The 18,140-nt window shown below is 38.4% G+C and overlaps 1 protein-coding gene across 5 annotated transcripts in view; it reads left to right on the top strand.

The window, feature by feature from the left end:
- The window catches only part of slc4a11 (solute carrier family 4 member 11), a 105,472-nt gene that overhangs the window by 62,991 nt on the left and 24,341 nt on the right, over window positions 1-18,140 (top strand). For 4 of the 5 annotated variants that reach the window (XM_040042319.1, XM_040042322.1, XM_040042320.1 and 1 more), the window contains exons 4-8: window positions 3,402-3,445; window positions 7,566-7,794; window positions 11,463-11,495; window positions 15,461-15,542; window positions 17,030-17,153. In XM_040042319.1, the coding sequence (XP_039898253.1) occupies window positions 3,402-3,445; window positions 7,566-7,794; window positions 11,463-11,495; window positions 15,461-15,542; window positions 17,030-17,153 (512 nt within the window). The remainder of the gene's footprint in view (window positions 1-3,401; window positions 3,446-7,565; window positions 7,795-11,462; window positions 11,496-15,460; window positions 15,543-17,029; window positions 17,154-18,140) is intronic. The other variant, XM_040042321.1, reaches the window with a different exon arrangement.

The following is an 18,140-nucleotide window of genomic DNA, read 5'->3' as shown; positions in this document are numbered from 1 at the left end:
CATCTGTAAGTTGTGAGTTATTGCTAATTAGGAAATGCTGGCACGCTAAACTGGAACAATAAACAAGAAAAACAAACCTATTATAGATCTGCTGTGCCATTATTCTGACTTTAGCATATAGCTACAGCCCCCCAGTGAGAATAGAGTGTTAGTCGTGTTAGTTATCTGCCCAGTCTGTCAGTATACACTGTCACTGAAAGTATCTGAAGAAGGCTCACTGTCTCAACGTGGCTGTAGCAACATCAAAAAAGGTGACTGATGGTGGTTATTGAAGGGAATATTAAAGATATGAAAATGAAGAGGTTACCAGTACTGTTGTATCACAGTAATACAGACTTGTTTGTTTGTCTCCTTCTGTTATTATATCGCTTTGACATGATCTCATCCATTCTTCTCTCTTCGTCATAAAGCTGTCAAATTCCCTCCATAAATACAATTGATATCTTGATTATACATTTTTCAGCCAGCGCTGGGCTCAGTTCCATTTCACTTCAATCAATTTGGCTGAATGCTGATGTGGAAAAGTCACGAGGAAGGACAGCCGTCTTTGACACTGGAAAAGACATTTTGGTTTTTACCAAGGTCCTGACTTGACCTTGATAACCTGGAGCGAAGTTAGTTTCATGAATGTATGATGAGTGTGGAGAAGGGATTGACAAAAATACTTTTTTTTTTTCCCCTCTTTTCTTTTTACTATAAAGATTTGACTATTTAAGGATGAGATATCTGCAAAAAGAGTCCAGAGGTAATGCTATGTTTTCTAACTTGGGTATAGACGGTCTTAAGGTAGTCAGTCTAATCTTTTTACAGTTAATACTTTTATACAGAAGTAATAGTGCAACTTCTTTTAAGGCCTGGGTAGGAATTGGACATTTTTCATGAAAAAAAACCCTAAGAAAAAACCTTTGGGGTGTGTGATAAACAGAAAGAGTAAGACCTGCCTGAGACGCTGACTCATGTGGTATTAACAGTAATGACATACATGCAGGAACATTAGTTTTCTTAGGTTAATGTTTAAGGCGTCGTTTTAGGTTTATATTATTTTTCAGTTTTTTTCAGGTATTAAATATAAATACCTGCAACAAAGCCTCTTAAATAGGTACTGGTCATATTTGTTTGAAGGATTATAATTGCTTTTGAAAGGGACTGTTGAATGCCTTTTGAAGCCAACAGCTAAAAATACTGTTGTACCTTTACACTATAATCAAACCTTATTGTCCCACTTGTTTTCCACCTCTTTATTGACTGTCACTGCTTCCATGAGGTTTCTTAAAGGAAACTCGGCGATGAATACATTTTTAGACACTCAACTAAGAGTAACATCTGATACTAATTTCCAGTTTGATGCCAAGTGTTCTTGTTCAAAACTCAAGAAGTTAAATAATGAATATTTTTCATTTTAATCTGTAAGATTGTTGACCTGTGGGTAAAATCTGCCAGATGCAGATGTAATCCATGAATCCTTTTTAGGTTTATAGTTTCATCTGGTGCAAAAACATTGGATGTTTAAGGCAGAGTATGGGAGATCCCCAACCTTAGCCTAAGTACAAGGTTGTTAATCTGGTATCCTCAGTCATAGTGGCACATTGCTCAAATAAAGGACACATTTTAACACTTCTTTTACCTAATCCAAAGAAAATGAAATTCTTCTGGATTACTTTAAGCTATATTGAGACATACAGAGTCCATTAGAAGGAGGTGATCATCGGGGACGAGGTAATCTTAATATGAATATTTGAATATCTCCTTACAGCTACAGCCTGACAGCAATTAGAGCCGGAGCTTCCTCTCCCCTAAGGGAACAGATCAGCCTGGCCGTGTGCTTTTTGATTGTGCGGCTTTGATGAACCAAATCCACTGCACATGACACGTGCCCCCTGCTATAGTCTCATCAGAGACAGAAAGGCAGGGGTTGGGGCTCTTTTTTTTCCCTACACTGCCTGCAGGGTTTTTGTGGCAAGGTGTTTGGTGTTTCGATCAAAGCCCCTCACCCTTTTCTGCAGACTCACACTCAAACGTGTTCACTCGTCGCAGGATTATTTATAATATCCTGGCACTTTCCTAAGGCTTATTGGCTTGTCAAAGTGTATGTGCGTGCGTGTGTGTCGGGGGGTGTTCTTGCTTCTTTGTTGCTGGAGGGAGGAGTTAAAGCACTGATTGATTTCCAGACCGAGTCGACAGTATGCATCACGTGGAGCAGAGGAGGAAAGCCCATGGTAACCTAATAATGTTGTCCCCACAGTAAACTGCAATAACAGTGTTATGTATCTGTGGTGGCGGACTGTTTTATGAGAGTCAGCAGGGTACTGACAGTCTGCTAGTTAAGGGACGGGAGTGTGTTGAAAACCACATTCCCTCAGTTTGTCCCTATATTGTTTTCTAACATAAAAGGTTTTTCCCTCTTCCCAACACTGGGAAAATCCAAACCTTTGTACTTTATCTGAGCTCTTGCCTTAGCTCCACATGCGCATATTAAAGCCTTATCAGAAGAGAATTTTCAATCCTTATTCAATGAGAGCATTTAAAGACATGCCTCTTGACATTTTCATCACTTTTAGAAAAAAGGGGTCTCAGGCTGTTTTTCTTCGAGTGGCTGTTACTTGTGATTTCAGAATTAATGTCTGTCCTGAAAATACAGAACATTATAATGACCATATTGGTGTTAAAACTTTAACATAGTCTATTCAAACGAAGCAAATATTGATATTTTGTGGCCCAGGAGTTTAAGACACTGAACACGAAATGGTTCAAAACAAAGTCTGCTTTCATGTTCTATAATTCTTCATCACTCAATGTCTCATCTTCTGTTTCACCTTTGCTGTCAGTTCTGTAATTTCTTAGGTTTTTTTTTTTAACCTCCTAGGACCTGGCGTCCACATATGTGGACATCACATTTTGGGTTATTTAGCCCAAAATACCCAATTTTGCTCTACATGGGCTTGATATCCTCTTACGAGGACATTATGCTGCTACTGTTCTATCAAAATTTTAAACAAATATCCTCATATGTGGCTCTTATTTTTCTTAAAAACAAAAATAAGGTAAAAAAAATCTGGTAATTCTTTGGGGCCCGATGAATGTAAAAACAATCAGCCCAAATATCAAAGAGAAATTAAAAATGCATGCCATGTGAGAGTTCAGGTCTTAGGAGGTTAAGTATATAAAGTAAAATATTTTGCTAGAACTACATAATGTTGGCTCTAATCTTTTAAAGCAGTTTGCTTTTTCATTTTTCATTTGATGATCAATTGCAGAGTGCACTTATGGGTTCAAGCCCTTTGAGCAGATATATACGTGTTCACCCTTATTGTGGATAAATCTGTTTAATATAAACACATGTCAAGTCTTTATTGATGTACACTTTGAGTGTCTAATTATATCGCTTTTTATTTCTTTCTCAGAAACTGACGATTCTGGCTGTGTGTTACTCAATACATCAAGAAGGGTAAGGATGAATATTTATCAACTAGAAGTCTGATATTACTGTTTATTTATTATATCTATTTGACCTTTTTAACCATCTGTCAGGGCTGCAGAGTATAGAGTCAGAGGCAGATTAAACCCGGAGCAAGTCACCAGCCGATCACACGTCTAACGTAGAGAGTCAATCTGTCATGCTTACATCCACACCTATGTTAAATTCACCAGTTCATTTAATCTACATGTCTTTGGACTGAGAGAGGAAGCTGAAGCATCCAGAGAAAATACTTGCAGAGACGAGGAGAGCATGCAAGCCCTGCACAGAAAGGCCCCAAAATGACCAGAAGATTCAAACTGAGAACGTTCTTGTTCTGAAGCAACAGAACTAACCACTGCACTTGGCCATTTTATGCCTCTTTAAAATTATGATGGAGCTGAGAGACAAAATGTAAAAACAGAGGAGTGACATGTAGCAAATGGTGCTGCAAGGCAGGAATTAAACTTGGGTCTCCGAGAATTGTAGTATGCCCCCTAACCATTCAGCTCTGGGATCACGCCTGATTTTTTTCCAGTTAAGGGCTCAGTAATTTAGCAGTACAGGTCAGTAACATATAATGCACCCAGTGCTTTTATCAAGAAAGAAAAACAAATATGATCTAAAATTTTAAACCTAGTGTTTGTAGACCTCTATGAATATACACGGGACCAAAATCTCAGTTGTCAAACTGAATGAGGAACAACTGAAAAAGGCATTTGAAATACCTGCTTACCCACTGCTGGCTGTGCATAAAGGTACAGAGATGATTTTATATTAAAGTAGGTTTGGGCAGTAAATTAAAGAATAAACGTCTTTTCCTGATTGGTTTAATATTGAGTCTCATTCTATATGGAACCAAAACGTGCTGCATTTATTTTCCTATGTGTTTTAACAGCCCACAGTTCCACTGAGCACACTCGAAGTACACCAAGATTTGTAAAACCAATCCAATCTGTGTAAGATGTGCTTGACAAATGAATAGCTCTGCTATATTGAATATTTTCTGTAAAACTGCTAGTGTTAATCTTTTCATGCATCTTTACTGCTGGCTCACTCGTTTTGTTACGGGTTAGTTTTGGGGTTTTGCTTAGAGAAATGTGGCAGTGTTATACCTGTACAATAGCTACATGTTGTGATGGGCTAAAGTAAATTATGCAATTATGAATTATTGCAATCATTTCAAACATAAAATAAGTGAATAATGCACATATGGATCTTGCAGGAAGGAAATTGCAATTATTATTTGCCGAGGCAGTTCGGGATATTAAGAATTGCTCTCCAGCTATAGAGGGTCTAAATGAAACATCTGTAATGGTTTTATTGTGCTTGATGATCCTGTAGATGTGATGGCTAGCCTGAGGACCTTTGTTTTTACCATTCATCTATTTGTGCATCATTCTTTTCGAATTCCAGCAAACTTTATTTTTGCACTGGATTACAGCCAGACGTTTTCATTCATGTGGCATCATGAGCCCTCTTTGTAAAGGACTCAAACCCAAAAACCTTAACTTCATGTTTTGATTAAAAGAATTACCTGATTAATTTTGTTTGTCCCCAGTTAAAAGTTGGCAGCAGTCTTGTTAGTCCATATTTTCATAGCAGGGATCTGTCGTTACATCGACCAGGTCAATACTCGGAGCATGTTTTTGACGTCCTCAAGCCACCCTTGAGTAGTTTTGTGGTGGGACGTTGTGCTTTGTCATGCTGTCATGCTGGGGAGGACCATAGCTGCTGTACAGTGCTGCTGCCATGGGGTGGTGGGTTTGTTCTGAACAATCTGAACAATGGTGGTACATCTTAATATTATTCACATGAATGCTTAGACACAAATTTCAAAGCGGAGAATGATAATCTTCACCAGTTCCCGTCACCAATCAGTTTTGATAAGTTGATGGATTTCTGTTAAAATTATGGGCTGATGAGAACCACACAGTGAATGTAGTAGTAGCAGGATGCAGTTGTGGCACATAGAGTATGTGTACTCATCGTGGGCATCAGTGTCATCGTAATTTGTGACTTTTAATGATTTCTTTGAACTGTTCTATTTCCAGGCTGCTGTCAAACAAATCATTTTTATGTTTGCAAAGAGAAACTACCAGTTGTAGTGAATCATGGTCCCTAACAAGAATTTGATAGTTCTTGGCCTTGTGAAGGTGAGACCTGGAGTAAAACATTCAGCACTTCTTATTAAAAGATTTAAGTGAGTGTATGTATATATTTGAGCCTGCATGTTTTGACCACATGCAAATTGGATGAAATTTGCATTTTAAAGCTTTTAAAGATGTACGCTGTACAAGCATTCCACCCTGGAAGTAGAACAGTTGAAAGAAATTATTAAAACCCCCAAATTACTGTGTCATTCATGCCCATGATAAGTGCATGTAAAGTTTGGACCACAAATGTAGCCGCTTATCGTCGGCATTGTTTTGTGCAGGAGTCCCACAGTTGAGGCACATATGTTACATGGAAAAATGGTATTTTTACAAAATTTAGGGGAATAAGATTACTATTACTACAGGTTTGTAAATCATTAGTGATGCAGTAAACAAATGTCTCTGTGCCAATTAGGTAAAAGGGTTTAAAGCAACCCTGAGGGGGCATTAGTTTGAACTGGTGACCAAACCTGTCAAGAGTTAGTCTTCCCCGTTATGAGCCTGTCAGAGATTTCGGTTTGTTGTGCCTCATTCCTACCAACAGCTTGCCTGGTTCTTTTCTCTAATCTCCTCATTCTGTATCACAGTTCTGTTTGTTTGCTCTCTCCCTCTGCTTTTTATTAATTTCACATGTTCCCGTTCTTAAGTCCTAGCCAAGAATTTTGTTATGGATCTTTTTTATTTGCAATGGTCCATAAATAGATTTTCATTTATGCTTGTGCTTGCAGGTGGGTATTTTTCACTTCCTTCATGAGCAATTTAAAATATAACCTTTGAATTAACACATGAACTACTGGACCACACATTCTGCCCTGTATGACTCGCTTTATAATTTCTTTTAAAAAGTGCAAAATGAACTCGATTTGTTTCTTACTTTTTTTAATCATTTCATTCGAGTTGCATAAGAGCCTCAGGACCGATGCTTTCTGTGATTGCACAAACAAAACAAAATCAAATTTATATAGAGAGCTCTTTGCAGAAATACCTATACATGTTTTTTCTGTAAAGAGCACGGAGACTTTCTGCTTGGTGCTTAAAAGGAACAGCAGGAAATCCACTCATCTTCAGAATTTCTGTCAATCACACAATCAATGACTGGTGGGTGTCTGGGCTCTTAATGGAGCTGTGTTGGTTTCTTTGTCCAGCCGTCTCCCTTGAGCTGAATCGTGGACAGCACTAGTACAGTTTTGATAAAATTTTGATTGTTGGCAGTGTTCTGCTATTTTGAAGAGCTCAGAAGGATTTAAGGCAATAAACTCAAACCTATTAGGGTTCTTTTATATTTGACTGCAATCCAAAAGTCAGTAAGATCTTAGATCTGCCCTCATTCTGAAATAGGTAAGAAATGTGATCTAATTCTAAAATGAATTGGGGTTCAGCAGTTTGTCTTTAAAGTAACAGTTTGTAACAGTTTTATAGTTATACAGTTTTGTTTTTTAACAACTAAAATCACCTTAAAGGCTTATTTATTGTATTCTTGATTTTCAAAAATGTAATTTGATAAACATTAGATATTATATCTAGAAATTTTATTTATTTATATCTTAAGATATTAAATAAAATGTATTTAATAATTGGATTCTATATAGATAGATAGATAGATAGATATTTAAAATAATATAAAGGCTTAGCTCAGTTTTATAGCCAGGATATTCAGTTTACCTTGACAATTTTCAAGCTTTCTTGGTAAAGTGCACTCACATAATTTGTGGTTAGATGCTATATAAATAAAGTTGAAACTGAAAATTGCCTTAGGAGAATAAACCCTGCCATATAAACATTAAAACTAAATCTAGTTGGGTTTTTTTTCCCTTTGGGTACAATTCTGCAGAAACTAGGGTAGATGCATTTTGACACTGTTTTCTTTTCTTTTATAATTGAACTTATTTGCATTCTCAACACGGGATCTCGTTTAAAACTATTTCAGACTTGAAAGAATTATTGTTTTTCCACAGTATGTGAAGCTGATGAATTTTGAGGAGGAGGTTCGGGCACACCGTGACCTGGATGGCTTCCTGGCGAGGGCCAGCATCTTGCTGGATGAGACAGCCGCGTCCCTGGATGATGTTCTGAAGAGAATGTTGCACCACGTGGGCCAGGACAGCCATGCTTTAGAGCCCGGGTGCAACTTCGAGGAGGTGATGAGCATGCTTTTCACAGATGCAGGAGCACAGGAGGTCAACGGTGAGCAAGGATTCTGTCGACATGCATGTAAACACAGTCATATGTTGTCTAATTTGTTTTGAGATACAGTTGATACAGAGATATGCAAACCACAAGATGGAGAAGTACAATGCATTATCTGTGCCTAACCACAATCAGACCAGGACCCATAGCATCTGACACTTGACCTAAAAACATCTGACGTCTGCACATGTCATCGCCTACCTAAAATAAATAAATAAGCTGTACCTCAGGCTCTGCAGCAGAATTGTCAGATAGACTTGAGAATGGTTCAAGGAGCTTTGAATACCCAAAGGAAAGTTTTTGATGTTTGTACCAAGGATGCCAATTTGACCCACAGCTTTTTTAGGTGGACAAAAATAGCACTCAGCGTGGCGAAAAGTGGATGTTTTACACTTCAACACACCACCATATACTGCACACACAGACACCAATGTTCCTTTTTCTTTTTAGGTAGTTTAGCTTTATCGTTTTTACTTTTTTGTGCAATTTAAAGCAGGCGTTCACTTTTTTTTTTTCCCCTGAATATTAAAGCAATTAAATATTAAAGGGAAGGCTACAGTTTCGAAGTGCAGAATTAATTGGGGAAGCAAAAGCAAAAAAGTAACAGCTTTATTAGGTCTCACATACATTTAAACATTTTTTTTTTTCTATTTTGACCTGAAAGTATGTGCAGTAACGGTTGTACCTAAAATATTATATTGTAATGCATGAATGCAATTGGTAAATGTACCCATGTTTCTAGGTTTGGTGCCCATTTGTCAGCTTACAGATCCCTGTCACATTAGTTTAGTCCCCTCAGCACAGGTCCTCTTGGCTGAGTAGCAAAGCCTCTTGGTTAAGGCGAATCTCTTCAGCCCATTAGAGCAAGAGAAATCCGCCCTCTTACATAATAATATGTAGCTATTGTTGAAGCATTGCATTTCTGCCGCAAGCTGTACAGAACACATTCACAAAAGTAATTGTTTGGCAAATGAAACTTTGCTTTCTATCTAGTTAAAGTCGTGAAGAATCGTGGAAAATGGTTTCTTTCAGTACATTCGATTTAATGCCGTGCCGACATAGGAGTAAATATAAGTGGGATTTCACCACTGTAAGAGCATGTGGAGGTAATCATAGTGTAAGGGCTTCCTGTCATGTACTCGGTGTCCAGTGTTTTCCTGTCTGGCTGGGCTGGTGTCTGCAGTTGTTGATGGATAGTCAGAGGTGGGCGGTGTGTGACGCTCACCCTGCAGAGCCGCCTCTGACAGATCCGCAAGGTGATAATTGACTTCTGTCATCGATCACTCACTTAGTTTTTCAAATGGCTTTCCAAGACTCTCAAGCTGTGGTCGCTGCAGCTGCGTTTTCACTTTTGCTCTTCAAGAATATCCCACAAAGAGGCTAAGGAAGGGTTTTTCCCTTTTTGTTTCCCTTTTTTTATGGCTGTCATCTTGACAAAAATGATTCCTCTGCAAGTCTGGGCTGTGTGCTTCTAAAATCAATGAAAAAAAATACATAAATGAAGGGATGACATTTTGTTTAAGTGATGCTTGATTGTGAAAACAGAGTAGCAGCAGTCAGTATTACATTCTTTTTGAAGTTATTTATGAATTAAACAACGAATAATCAATAATTTCTTTGTTTTATTATGCGACACAAAATACTATTTTAAAAATAGGCTGAAACTCATCACGCAGCAGGGACGCATCAGTTGCAGCAGACGGAATAGGGTAATAATAGACTGAACTGTGGGGGTCATTAATAATAAGCATAGTGAAGCTATTCAGAAAACATTTACACGAAAACTTTACAGAAGCTACTATAATATGCTCAAAGAAGGATGTGAACATACAGAAATGTTCATAATTAGTTTAGTCTTTCAAGTATGCATTACACAATGTTTACCAAGTAGTCTGTGGATTTCACCTCTTTGATTTGGTCGTCCTAATAAATTAATAACAATGGCAGTGGTTCAGCGGTGCATTTCAAACAAAGTTTGAATTTTCACATTGCTGGTAGAATCCCTGAATTCACCAGTGAAACACTCGTGTCAGCGCTGAGGGGAAAAAATATCTCTTGGGAAGGAACAAAGGCTTTTCCTGGGGGAATACATTCATATTGCACGTAAGTATGTTATCAACGGGACATATCTCTTCAGGTATTAATTTCTGCCATATCAAGGTTCCCTCTGCCACAGTGGGGTATTACGGCTGGCGAGCGGACCAGCTCATTTGGAGTGTAATACTGTACAGCTGTGAGATAAAGAGAACAGGGCAAGATTATAACAGGCACCGAAAGAACAGAGAATTACAGAAATGAAAAAGATGAAAGCCCACAGAGATAATTAGTCCTGCTCCTACTTGTACAGAGGAGTATTTTTCTTTTTGGAGGCCAACTTGAGCTGTTTTTTTTTTGCTTTGCTTTTGTCTTGGGATTCAGCGATGGAGAGCGGGATTGTGCAGAGGAATAATGAACAGCGCTGACGATGATGCAACGCATGATAATATTACTTCCGCTTTTAATATGTACACCAAAATTTAAAAGTAATATATAATTTTTTGACAAACTAGGAGTACTTGAAGAACTAAATGATTTTAGGATGCTGACCAAAATGATGATCAGCTACCACAGAATAACTGACAGTGTTTTGTATGATAATGTATAAATATATTTTCCCCTCTTCCTCTGTGATGTTCATAGCCACAGTGCTCTGTGTGCTGCTGATTGTGTGCCCTGTCTGTGATGACTGTAGCATAATTTCTCCCTAAATTGCTGTCACCTTTGATCGATCTTGCTGGCTCTTTACTTGGTCTCGATTTGCATAATCCTCCTGTGTTGTTGTATTTTTTATTTTCTGCCAGTTGAATTTAGACTGCAACATATTTATTATTTTAAGTATGAAAACTTAGGGTAGGTCTCTCTTTTGTTTTTGTTTTTTTGTAAGTGCCTTATTTAAATGTATATCTCCATCTGTGTACGCTGTGTTTTGTCACCCTTAAACTCTTCAGAAATTCAGAAATACTTGACCATCTGTTCAACCAGGAGGGGATTATTACTGCTTGTCTTTTTTTTTTTCTTTTCTTTTTTTTGTGTTTGCAAAGAACATATTTTGCACAGATTCGTGTTTTTAACCTGAGAGTACTGCCATGAATGCTGCTATCCTTTTCCTTTGGACTTTGTTTTACCCTTATTATATCACAGCAAGACACATGAGTTTTCATTGTGGCACATTTTTCAGGAAAGATCAGAATACTAATTTGAAACCATTAATTTAACCACTTTACTTATCATGATATATGGTGGCCATACATGCCAGTTTTCTCATCTTGATCTCATCAGTGACGTCTTTGGGCTTCTTGGACCAGCTGAACACACGACCGTTATCGGAGATAAAATCCAATTTTTGTTAATAGCCTGTAGACAGTAATCAAGATGGGATCTCTCTGTGCCTAACAAAGACGAGATTTTCTCTGGAAAATGATATTTAATATGTATGAGGTAAAGGAGGGCAGGAAATGAAGCTTCTGTTCAGTAGAGATATTTATGTGTGTGCCTGCTCGGTAGGAAAGTGTGCGTATGCGTGTCATTTTCTTGCTGAAAACTGCTAGCCTGTTGCCCAGAAAAGGTGACTGAACTGACTCTTTGTCTCTCCTCTTGGTTTTTTTTTCCTCCTTCTCCCCATGCAGACAAGTCTCAAAGTTTCGTTTTCTTTGATGACGGTAAGCTGTGCTAATTGGATGAAAATGTCAGCATCAGCCGCCGTGAGGCTGCAATCAGTCGTTTGCTCCTGTACCAATCACCATCAGTATTCCGTTTGTGTTCCTCTCCGTGCTCAGGACTGGGTCGATCCATTGAGTCATCAAATGATTAGAGACACCAGCAAGATATCGATGCCTCTTCATTGGCCCCTCAAGTCAACGCTGGGTCCAACCAGCAGTTATCAGTTCTGCGTAAAAAGAAAACTGATCTGTAAAGTGATCGAGTAATTCATACATCTGAATGAGATTTAACCTCCTAGGACCTGGTGTCCACATATGTGGACATCACATTTTGGGTTGTCTAGACCAAAATACTAAATTTTGCTCTACAAGGGCCTGATATCCACAGGACAATATACTACCTCTGTTTTATCAAAATTTAAAACGAATATCCTCATATGTGGCTCTCATTTTTCTTCGAAACAAAAATCAGGTAAAAATATGCCCAAATATCAAAGAGAAATTAAAAATGCATGCCATGAAAGAGTTTGGGTCTTACGAGGTTAAAGCATAAAATCAAAATAATTAAAATTTTTTAGTTTAGAATAGACATTATGTCCTTGCTAGGAAAAAATGACCTATTTTTCAGAGGTTTTATATTCAGGTTGTTTTTTTTTTTAATTAATAAGCTAATTATATAACTAATTATTTTACTGCACATTTAATTTGTTTCTATCCAAAGAAATCACTGCAATTTAAATCTCTCTAAATATGAAGTTTCACTATTGACCCAGTCCTAGTGGCCCCTTCCTCACCATGTGACCATAGCATTTGTGCCTTGTGATTGGCTGTGATGGATACCTATATGTTTTCATCACCTCCTTCATAGTGCCCTTTGCAACATTCACACTCTTTGAAGGAAACCAATCGTTTTCTCTTTGTGTTTTAGTGTGTGTGACTGAGGGGTTTTGTGTATGTATGATGCGAGTCTACCAGTGGCTAAGACCACAGTTAATCTTTTAGGCATCAAAGACAGAGGAGGCTTTCTGGAGGTCACCTCTGAGCGTAATGCAAGGAGTCACCTTGCCAAAAGATCTTGTGCCGTTTTCAGACATCAACTGGGAAACTAATGAATCGATGCGTTTTTGTACCTGCACATCTCTGCAGATTTTCTGTCACATAAACCGAAAAAAATATGAATATCACATCTTTTTCACTGGTTTAGCATATTTATTGATTCCTCGCTCCCTTATTTATGACAGATGGCTTTATCCTCATGTGATTTGCAGAAATTGCAATCTGTTTTTCTCCCTCCAACCAAACTGTGAATAACACAGTTAAAGAATTCACCAAGAATACAGAAAGATCAAAGGGACCAATCCAGCCATCCGGTCTCGCCTTCCTCATATTTTTTCCTCATTTTCCATTGAAGTTTGTCACATTTGATATGCTGCGTGTAAGAATCAGAGTTTTTTTTTTTTTCTTTTCTGTGTGGAAATAGAAGTGTTTGCATAGCAAAAGCTGATGAAACCGTGCAGAAATCTTCACATAACGGACAAGTATCAAATGTACATCTCTTAATTAGTCTCTGTCCTGATCATGTCAGCAATCACTCACAAATACTTGTTCTCTTCTTCCTGTCATCACCTGAGCTGGAGACATAAGACACAATTTATTCCCTTGCACTACACTTAATCTTTTTTTTTTTTCTGCTTCTACGAGATAATCAACAAACTGAACGAACTATGACATCGCATTTTGCTCCCCATTCATTTTGGTTTGCACTGAGTGACCTGCCGTGGCTTGCCTTTCTGGTCATATTTAATTCTGTGTCACAGTCTGCTGAAAAGGGAGTGCAGTGTACACCTTCTGACTGGCTGTCACTCATTACACAGCTGGTAGTAAAGCTGTGGATTATTCTAATATATAAACTTTTGCAGATCATCAGTCTAGGTCATTACTGGATCAAAGTCATAGACGTTACACAATCTTCTATTTTAATGCGTTTATCATAAAAATGCCTTCTTTAACGCACCTCATTGACCACTTGCATTGCTCATAATTGTATAGAGCTTTTATACTTTTAGCTTGTGGATTGGACATTAGCGCTTTTCAACAAAGCGTCATACCAATTCATCACCCAATTCACCATGGTGTTGGTTGCATTAACAAAGATGACCATTCCTTCTACACTGCAGCAGCCTCTCAGTTGGAAAAGGCATATGCAGCTAACAAAACAAAACACACTGAAGTGGATGTGATATTGAGGCTTGCAGCTAGCAGATTTAGCCATTAGCTTCTCTTCTTTTAGCATGACATTGACAACGTAGTCTGTCGATATAGAGGACAACAGATAACCTCACTACACACATTTACCTCTCTTTCTCTGTTTTTCTTGTCTTTTGCTCTTCTGTTACCTCTCTCTTCTTGCTTTTATCCTCATCCCCCTTTCTTTATCTTTTAATCTTTCTTTTGTTCTCTTTCTGTCTGTCTCTCTCTCCTCTTCTCATCCCTGACGTCAATGAGAAATTGGATGGTTTTTGATTATTACATGGCTGTCAGGCTTACTGCTATTAATTGAATTGAATCCCAGTCCATCTCCTCTACTTCTCCTTCCCTTTTTCCTCCCTCTGTCTCAAGCTCTTCTTGTCATTTCGTTTAAGTCTTACTTTTTGTATGACTTATTTTTATTCCCTTGGCTTTATTTTTCTTGCTTTCATTTTCTTCTTTCAGAGTTTAATGCCTTCTTGCTGCATGCATCATCTCTCTTGTTCTCTTTTCTTTCTTTTTTCTCTCTTTGCCCCTTGTTTTTCCTTTTCCTACACCTCTTTCTCGCTCTTCTTCACCACGTGCTGGTTTCATTTTCATCCTTGTCATTCTCTTTCTCTAAAGACTTCTTTTCCCCCTTATTCTTTATCTACATGCATGCGCTCTCTCTCTCTCCCTCTCTCTCTCTCTCTCTCTCTCTCTCTCTCTCTTGTGTATCTTTCTGCCCCCCCCCCATTTCTCCCCTCCTGGCTCTCTCACTCCTTGAGCACTGTGATACTGTTGTCATGGTGACGCCCATCATTTTCTGGCATGAATGGAGGATACTTTATTGATGAGACGGCAAGGCAGAGGGAGAGAAAAGAAGAGTGATGGAGAGAAAGACAAAGACAGATGGAATAAGAGAGAGAAAAACCACTGGCAGGGAAAATCAGAATGATATGGAAATGATCGTCCCCGCTGCTTACGATACAAAACATTTCCACCCTGTAATTTTCTCAGTACTAATGAGTTGAAGAGGATGTTGCGAAGCAAAACATACTGAATCTTCTAGAGGGGTTTGGGATATTCGGGGCTGCTGAAGAATGTCCCCCAAAACACTATTATTCATCACTCTCAGCGGGAGACAGCGGAAGGGAGATTCCTCTTATTAGGAAGCAATGAGCTGGCTTCAGCAGTGCCCCCAGTTGCCCATGTTTAATGATTTGTGCTCTGTAAACATGGCAGCATAATGAAATGTTTTTTTTTAATCTGTGAACATGAGCGTGGTGTTTTCCAAGGTTGGATGGACACCCTTATTAGCTTGTCGTGGTGCACACAGCGCAGCCTGGCGATACTGTCTAAACCAGAAGGCGAGCTTGTTAGACACTTCTGATGTAGACGACACATCGAGAGGTTTGGTGCAGCAGAAAAGGCACAAGATTTCAGTTGAATGTTTTTAGGCTTTTAAATGATGCCTTTTGGGCCATATTAAAAAAATGAAATCTAAGCTAATTTGTGTTTTCAAATGCATGAATTTTGTAAACTTCAACAGTAGGTACTCCTATTAATGTGGTGACGCGTTTTTATAGAGTTTAACACTGTTACAGTCAGCTACTCTTAAGGGTTGACATGGATTTCTAAGACGCACACACAAGAGTTAAACACTTTTCAGGGGGGCTTCGAGTATGTGACACTTGATCTCAGATCATTTGTTTGACTTCTGACTTTTTGGTCTGCAGTTCACCTGCTTTCAGAGACGATCCAGGGAGTTACAGCAACCGCCACAGGGGTCCAGTACCAGCAGTCCTGGCTTTGCATCCTGTAAGCAAAATATATGTGTGTATGTACATGTGTGTGAGGGAGCCGAGAGAAAGAGTTGTATTTATAATAATGTGTTATAAGATGCTTTCTCTTATTACTCATTTATGCTTTTATGTAGTTATAAATTGATTATTTGTAACATTCACGCTCATCATCACTATAGATTATAGGTGTATTTTATGTTACATACATTACTACTCACATTGAAAACAAGATTTTGATTTTAGCATATTACAGTAAGTGCTGAATACAGCTGCCGGGGTATGGTGTCCTTCATAGAGAATGAAGTCACCCTACCTGTGTTGCAACACAGCCTTCTCTGCTCTGTCCTATAGTCGATTATCTGACTGAATGTGCAAGTTAGTAAATTACTTGCACTTACTTCCCTACCTTTCAAATTGGTGGTCATCTCCACGCTGAAGAAGCAGAGAACAATCGCAAAGTGCACTCTGGAGCATTCAGTCACTGCAGGTGGATATTTTTTTTTCTTCTCGTGTCATGTTAACAGGCTTCCTGGTGGTAAACGTAATGCAGAGGAAAGGATGACATCATCACCAAATCAAGTACAACTGAAATAATATATAATCTCTTTTTAAAAAATGTATCCAGGGTCAGCTGTGCATAAATGTCAATAATACAAACGAGTAACAAATCAGGGGGAAAAAAGTATAAATGAACAAACGGCGAAACACAGAAATGCAGATGCTTCCACGTGTGTGCCGCTTGTTACAATTAGGCAGTTAATATCCAATCATTCTCTGTTGCAGGTCTAAAAATGCTAAGCATATTCTGATTTTGTATCAAGATGCCAAGAGGAAAAGATCTAAGAGACTTTGAAAGTGTGTTCATTTTGGGGGGAACAGATGGCAGGAGTTTCAGTAACAAAGACTGTTCAATTGGCTAGTGTTTTACTGGGACTAGTGACTCAAGTGACATTTGGATTTAGGTCTGTGAAAAAGATATTCGTAAGGATGGAAGGAAGAAGTAACCTCAGGCGACTGAGACTAGGATTGAGAGGTGAAAATTTAGTAAGGTAGGGATCTTGGGAACTAGGTGGCGTTTTCACTGGTGTGGTTTGTATACTTTCTTTCTTAGAGGAAAGGGGGCAAGTAAAATAAACAGAAATGCAAAGTTTTGAGTGATACCCGTCATATTATGATCAAACATTACCACATGGGAGTGCCGTCTTTGAGGATGATAAGCCAGGAAGCATCACTGAGTGGTTTTCTGAGCATGGAAATTATATGAATTTTTAAAAAGCCTTTTTACACTGACCATGTTTAAATATGCATGACGTGATATTTAAATATTATGTATGTATGTTCACATGCATTCCTATACTGTGAATGCAAGCTCACCTGGCATAGTTGAATATTGTCTAAGTGTTGCTGTCGAGAAAGAGGTTAATCTATGGAAATGAAGGGCGCTGACGGTGAAGTGAGGTGTTGACATTTATAAAACCTCCTTCTTTTCCCTCTGTGCTCCAGCTGCAACGTGAAGCATCTCCAGAAACGTCATGTGTGCATCTCCCGCCTGGAGAGGCCACAAAACTGGGGGGAGAACTGCTGCGAGGTCCGCTATGTCATCCTGATACTGGCCCCTCTCAAAATGGTAACTAACCCACAGTCATAGGCAATGATACATGAGATTTATGTCTTCGCTGGTTAGTCACTTGTTAATTAGTTCCTATTTCATTTATTCATTTTGATTATTTCATTTCATGTTCACTTGTAGCCCAGTGTGATTTAACAAAATATTTTTCCTGGTAATTAAAAATCTGTTTTATTGTTCTGCTCTTGCAAAATCACTTATTGTGAGCTGCCCGTCGACCTGTCCAGTTAGGTTAAAAAAATAATTCAAAGCAAATTCATTTTTGAATAAAATTATAAAATCAGTATAATTCTTATCTTTATTGTTTGTTTTGGGTTTTTTTGTACAAAAAATGCACAGATTGGCTTTAAAGGATTTTCTGCTATTTTAATTCAAAATGCAAAGCAGAAGAAACCACAAACCTATTATATTATTATATAATGTTACATAATTGTAGCACCACAAATTAAATATTGGTTAGGCCGCATGATGTTTAGGGTATATATGGTTGTTATTTGTGAAGATATAATCTGTCTATTTCTGCGTTATATACATATATTTAGATATGTATCTGAAAATATCTGAAACACTGACAGATATGATGTCAAAACTGCTAAATGGCCAAATTGACTCCTGAACTGAAATCAGTTCAAGGGCCTCTCTGTTGCTGAACTTTTCGGGTCACTGCTGTGTTTGTGTTTGCTGTTTTTCTTCAGCTCTGAAGAGCTTCTGGAGAGACACACATCCTGTAATGTCCCTCCCTCCCATAAAAACCATGAACTCTTTCTCCTTCCCATCAACCCACTCATCCCTTCTGTCCTCCACTGCTTCATCCTCAGCTTTTGACTCGCATACACACACTTCACTCCCTCCTTCAGTTGACTCTGATTGTTGCCCCAAACCAGGTGAAAACCCTCGACTTCCCAACCCCCATCCTGCTGGGAAGAAGAGAGATTTCATGCTTTCCTCACTTTTACTTTGGTATCCTCCCAAATTTGGATAATCCAA

The sequence above is a fragment of the Simochromis diagramma genome, unplaced genomic scaffold, assembly GCF_900408965.1.
Source record: "Simochromis diagramma unplaced genomic scaffold, fSimDia1.1 OVJJ01000304.1, whole genome shotgun sequence".
Lineage (NCBI taxonomy): Eukaryota > Metazoa > Chordata > Actinopteri > Cichliformes > Cichlidae > Simochromis > Simochromis diagramma.
The sequence above is the reverse complement of the archived record's forward strand: the minus strand, read 5'-3'. Positions and strand labels throughout refer to the sequence as shown.